This window comes from Chrysoperla carnea, chromosome 2, assembly GCF_905475395.1.
Source record: "Chrysoperla carnea chromosome 2, inChrCarn1.1, whole genome shotgun sequence".
NCBI classification, from domain to species: domain Eukaryota; kingdom Metazoa; phylum Arthropoda; class Insecta; order Neuroptera; family Chrysopidae; genus Chrysoperla; species Chrysoperla carnea.
This window is the reverse complement of record NC_058338.1, coordinates 8,114,335-8,120,563: the sequence shown is the minus strand read 5'-3', so window position 1 is coordinate 8,120,563 and position 6,229 is coordinate 8,114,335. Positions and strand designations below refer to the sequence as shown.

General features: G+C 29.1%; 1 protein-coding gene across 1 annotated transcript; it reads right to left on the bottom strand.

Annotated features, from left to right (window-relative positions):
- Positions 1 to 2,005: 2,005 nt before the first annotated feature.
- LOC123293275 (farnesol dehydrogenase-like) lies at positions 2,006 to 5,966 on the bottom strand. Its single transcript, XM_044874038.1, has 5 exons — positions 5,786 to 5,966; positions 4,596 to 4,794; positions 3,575 to 3,846; positions 3,355 to 3,504; positions 2,006 to 2,106 (listed from the first exon to the last, which is right to left on the bottom strand). The coding sequence occupies exons 1-5, from the start codon at positions 5,879 to 5,881 to the stop codon at positions 2,068 to 2,070; spliced, it is 756 nt and encodes a 251-aa protein (XP_044729973.1). The 5' UTR covers positions 5,882 to 5,966; the 3' UTR covers positions 2,006 to 2,067.
- Positions 5,967 to 6,229: the final 263 nt, after the last annotated feature.

Sequence of the window (6,229 nt, the reverse complement as noted above, 5' to 3'; positions counted from 1 at the left end):
TTGTAAAACACGAATTAATTAAACTTAATGCATTAAAAATTGTTAAAATAAGAAATCAAATTGCACAAATATTATTTTTCAAATGTAAGTTCTCATAATTATTTATTTAAATTTGTGAGACAATAATATTAAATTTTGCAATGTAAGTCTTAAATGCAATATACATACAATTATATATGCATCCATACAATTCTATAATTAAAGTAGTGTATCGTTATCATGGAAACGAAACTCACGCACGGAGCGAATAGATGAAATATTGATTTAGTGAAAATCTTATAGAAGAAATAAGACACAAATGCCATTCATTTCATCACTTTAAATGTATTTTATGGAAAAACGAGTGCCGCCTAGTTATACTTTTCTTTATAGGAAAATATTTCTCATGCTGTTATCTAATAAAAATTAGTTTTTAAAACTAATCTTTAGAAAATTAGCTTACGTTACATATGTATGTTACATAAAAAACATACCTTTAAAAACACTTAGGGATTTATATGCTTACTTATAAGATTTAAAATGTTAAAAACGCTAACTTTAGCACCTCATAACTATTTTAACACCGTAATGGGTATTAAAAAATTAAGCTGCTTATAAAGAGTGTTAAAGCTGCTTATAAGAATGCATACACACGATTTAAAGACAATCCTAAGAAAAAGTTATTTTTTGGTAACGTCCTTAAGGTAGTTCTATCGGTAATAGACTTTGCATTCAGAATTTAATGAAACTATGCATAGTTGTCCATTATTATATCATAAATAACCAGTTAAATTTTTAGGGGCCTTCAGAAAACTGAAAATCTGAACGTCCAGTTTTGTGAAATAAAACAAAATCTGTGATTTCCCATAAGGATCAATGTTAAAATATCTTTTTTTCAGTTCTCTGAAGGCCCCTAAAAATATAACTGGTTAATCATGATATAATAATGGACAACTATGCCAATTTTCATGAAATTCTGAATGCTAAAGTCTATTACCGATAGTTCTACCTTAAGTGAAGCTAACAAACATTATTAATTGTTTAAATAACCTGTATATGTTTATTAGTTTTTGTTTGTTTACTATATTTTTTTATATAAATTTCAACATCAAAGTCGATTTACAATTATTATTAATGTTTATGATCAATTTTCGATAGATCTGATGAATCGCATTAGCGCTGATGAAAAACAGTCCTCAATTTTCCCTGACAATCTGAAAAATAGAATATTTCTCGAAAAACTCATTGAAACTTTTACGTTTTTCTAAGATTACATAATCAGTGATTAAATTACTCATTCTTTCATTACATTATGCTACATAATCTTTAAAGAAAAGAACCCAAAAGTATTTCTTCATTGATATATTTAGCACTATCAACTTCGAACACGTTTATTGCTTTTAATCTTCAGGTACCGTAATCTGATTGACTTTGTACGCCTCCTTGAATTTACGATTTTTCGCTTTTTAAATTGCACGAAAATCTAACTTTATAGAGGGAAATGTAGATTTTTATTTTGATTCAGCACCTTTTAAAAACATGAAATTAATCAAAAACAAACATAGAAACACCTAGAGCTGAAAAATGATATTTTTGCAAACCTGTTTTAATGATTTCAATAAAGAAAAAAAATTGTTATTTTGAAAATTTAATTAATAAAAACTTTTCATATAAACATAAAATTTGAAACTGTAAATTTTCAAAAATGAACAGCCTTAGGGTAATTATTATAATTAACTATAATGAATATAAATTAATAGCTATGTAATTAATTCAGCGACCTATTTATTTACTCACTTTTATATAAAAAGTTTTTAAATAAATAGATAAATTATCTATATATTAAAAAAAAAGAAACTGACCAATCAACGCTGCTGGATCTAGAAGCATGAAATTTTGTACACACTTTCCTTAAATGACGGAAGGGTGAACTAAGCAGGTATTTTTGGAAATTCTTAATTAAATTGACAACGAAATTTTATAGTTTTTCTTTTTTTTAAATTTTTTTATCTACATAATCTAAAAATATCTAAAAACTGAATTTCTTGATATATATCTTCACATTTTTCTAGTTTTCATGAATCAAAGTTATGGTTCATCAATTGGACGAATTGTTAGTTCCGCTACCTGAAATAAAAGAATTCTAAAATAAATAATCATTTTTTATAGTAGGTTGAAAGATGAATTCGAGCCTTCACCAAGCCGTTTACAATTTTCGCAGTTTTTTTTAATATATACAGAATGTTTTAATTACATCTAGGCATATAAATATCACGTGTATGACAGAGTACACGCGTTAATCAATGCATCTAAGTAAGAGGTATTATAGGTGTTATATAAAATTGCAAAAGTGACTTGTATCGTGGCTTATCTGTTGTGGTTCCAGTGTCTTACAACTATCTCAACGCATATCGAAGCTTCAACACATGTATATAATACCTATCACTTAGATTCATTGCTTAACGCATGTACTCTGTCATACTCGTGATATTTATATGCCTAGATGTAAATCGAACATTCTGTATATATAGTACTAATTACATACAATAATAATATGTATATAGTTTAATATATGAATGTAGGCAACTATTAAGCTTTATATGCTTAACAAGTTGCTAGACTACCATAACTATATTTTACATATTTTTTAACATGTTCATACAAAAAAGCTAACGATTTTTTTTTTTGTAAGTTTGATGTCAACTATTTATTATTTATGAAAAAAGTATCAACCGTCGTACGATTACCTTCCGGACTATTTAGATTACAAACGGTTTAGCTTCAAAGTTAACGTCTTTTAATACCTACGGTCTTAATAACAAAAAACTTATACATAGTTTTTTTTTAAGTTAATATATGCTTGTAACTCAACAAATAGATTTTATCGATAAAAATGTTTCAAACAAAAACAGTTGGATATATTGGCGCACACTTTACGCAGACATTAAACTTGACCTAGGTTTTCAGGCTCAATGAATAGCTCAGTCTTCTCCATGAACACACAGATTTAAATTAGAAAGTGTTTATTGATTGAAAAAGTAACATTTTTTGTCCGAAACATTTTTCCGCAAACCGTACAGTTGAAGACATATTTTAGTCAAATTGAATGAGAAAACGCGAAAAGTGCTAATTTTTATTTTCTAATTTAAGATGTTCGTTTCACGTTTGCCAGTTATAAATTAGAATGAGCTTTTAATTGAACCTGAAATTTTAGATAGAAGTCAATACTTGTATAAGGTGTGTGCCTAAGAAAGTAAAATTTTTCGTTTGAAGCAGTTTCCTCTATTATACTTATTTTTCGAGTTGCACAATGTCATGCTATAAAAAAAAACACCCGGTATAGACAATGCAAATTTTTTAGAAGGGTTAACTTACCAAAGCATGAGGGGGAGTACTCAAAGCATAAACCACAGCATTTGCTACATCTATCGGATCCAAAGGCTTCATGACGGTGCGTGCATTAGCAATAAAATCTTTATTAGCGGCAGTATCGAGTTCGGTATCCACCAAACCAGGGCTTACACTCTGCAAAAAACGAATTTAATGATAAAGATATCCTCCATTAAATTGAATTAAATAATATTTAGAATCCTACCGTCACTTTAATTTTATTATTGTTATTATTGAGCAATTCTAGACGTAATGTTTCAGCTAGTCCTGTTACAGCATGTTTAGAGGCAGGATAAGCATTTAATCCTACCAATTTTGCTGCAAATGCTGGTACATGATGACCTAATACACTATTTATATGGATTATATGCCCATTAACATCACGTTCCATCATTGATTTACATGCTTCACGTGTAGCTACACATAAACCTATCACGTTTGTCTTAAAAAGTCGTTCCCAATCACTGGTTTCGCCATCTGGAAAAATTTGAATAGTGTATGTAATCATGTTATAAAATTATTAATTATGAAATTTAGTATCCTTAAGTTTCCAAGGCTTCCAAGCTGGGTATAATATATCCATAGATAATAAGTATTTATATTTATTATAATCAGATGTCTATGAATATATCTGTCAAACTTATTTGTGTTATTTCGTATACTGATACCGATATTACGTCATCAAATTGGATGCGCGCGTTTTTTACAGTTTAAAAAAGGTTTAAGATTTAATTTAAGTTTTTGGCAAGAAAGCGTTTGTATTTTTCCTAAATAAATTTTTGGTGGCTTTTTATTAGCAAAATCAACATTTTGAGGTATTTTTTCAAAAATTGTAGAATATCCTATTTCTGTTATTTGATTATTTCTTTTATTATTTAAATTATATCCACAAATCATTGAAATTTATACAGCGGAATTTTTTAGAACTTTGGACCCATACTTAATGGTAAAGTATTCATCTGTGTATAAACATACTAAAATACTACTCGCTCTAATCCATAACAATTTATAAAAACGTAATTATACATGAATCAGCAACATTAAATAACCTTGAGAGTAATTATTGAAAAAAATATAGCCGCGGGACACAATGCACAAAACAAATAATAATAAACAAAACATTTTTACTCGAAAAATTAATGATAATTGTTCCAAAACATGCGACCATGTTCACCTTTAACCTATTTTAATTCTAATTATTAATTTATTATCTAACTAATTCTTACCAAAAAGAAAATTTGATACAATTATCCCAGCATTGTTAATTAAAATATCTACACCACCAGCTATTCGTTTCACTTCAGCAAATACTCTAAGAATATCTTCTTCTTTACTAATGTCACAGCAAAGTGGATATATTTGACCTCCAGGTACACTTTTTACTAATTCTTGAAGACGTTCTGCACGACGTGCCAAAGCAAATACCTTTAAAAAAATCATATCATACCTTATTGAAGCACAAAATATATAAAAGAAGAAATTGACTAACTGACTGACCGACAGATCGATCAACGAACAGCCGAAACTGCTGGGTCTAGAAGCATGAAATTTTGTTCACACATTCCTTAAAAGACGTAGATGTGCACTAACAGGAGAGTTTTGAAAATTCATCCTGTAAGGGGTTAAAATGAGAGTTGAATGTTTACTGTGGCCAAAAAATAAGGTGACATTGTCTTTATTTTCAAAATTCTTCATTTTTTCTTCCAAATCAATTTCATCCCCTTCAAAGTAATCCCCTCCCGATGCAATGCACTTATGCCAACGGATTTTCCAACCTTCGAAACAGTGGTTGTAATCACTTTCCGGGATTGCCTTCAGTTCCGTCTTCGCTGCGGCTTGATCTCCTCTATCGTATCAAAACGATGTCTCCGGAGCGGTCTTTTGAGCTTGCTGAACAGCCAGAAGTCGCACGGCGTCGTATGGGTTGAGTTTTTGACGAAATGATCACGAATTATGAGTGCAGTATGGGATGGTGCCTTATCGTTGTGTAAAAACCATAACTTGTTTTTCCACATATCCGGCATTTTTAGGCGGATAGCGTTGCGCAAATGACGCATAACGTTCAAATAATATTCCTTGTTGACTGTTTGGCCGGGCGGAAGGAATTCATAATGCACAATAAACGCGCGCAGTTTAAATTCAAATGTCTCCTTATTTTTTGGACACAGTGTGTATGTGCTCATGGTTCAAAATAGAAGTTTACTATATCACTTTTTTACTTCATTCTTTAAGAGAGTAAAATAGGGAATGTCAGGTATTGGTTCAATTATTATTATAAATTCAATTATTAAAATTGTTTAATAGATTGAAGAAAAAAATTTAATACTGATTTGACTACAGTAAGAGCTTCGATACTGCTTTACTATCTTAGTAATAATAGAGATAAAATAAATAAATTTTATAAAAAATATCTTACTTTAATATCGTGTTTTGCCAATTGTTTAACAATTTCCGCTCCAATGCCAGCACTAGCACCAGTTACAATAGCTGTTTTACCTTTCCACTGTTCCATATTTGTTTATAATAATTAATAATAGCTTGTGTACAAGAACAATTTACAATTGTTTATAATTTTGTTTTTATTTGGCAGGGCTATTTAGTTAATATGACTAAACCACAGTTTCCCTCACCAAAAAAGATTGATATTTTTCAATGCTAACTAACAAATAATAAGAATACACACGTTAGAGAAAGTTTGTTCACTACAAAAATACATGTTTTTATTGAAAAACATTTATTTTTAATGGAAAAATGTAAAAAATTTTCTACGCAGTACTTACTTTTCTTACTTATATGTTTTTAATGTAAATAAGTGTGTCTTTTTAATAATCTCTATATATTATAAATGCGAAAGTAAGCA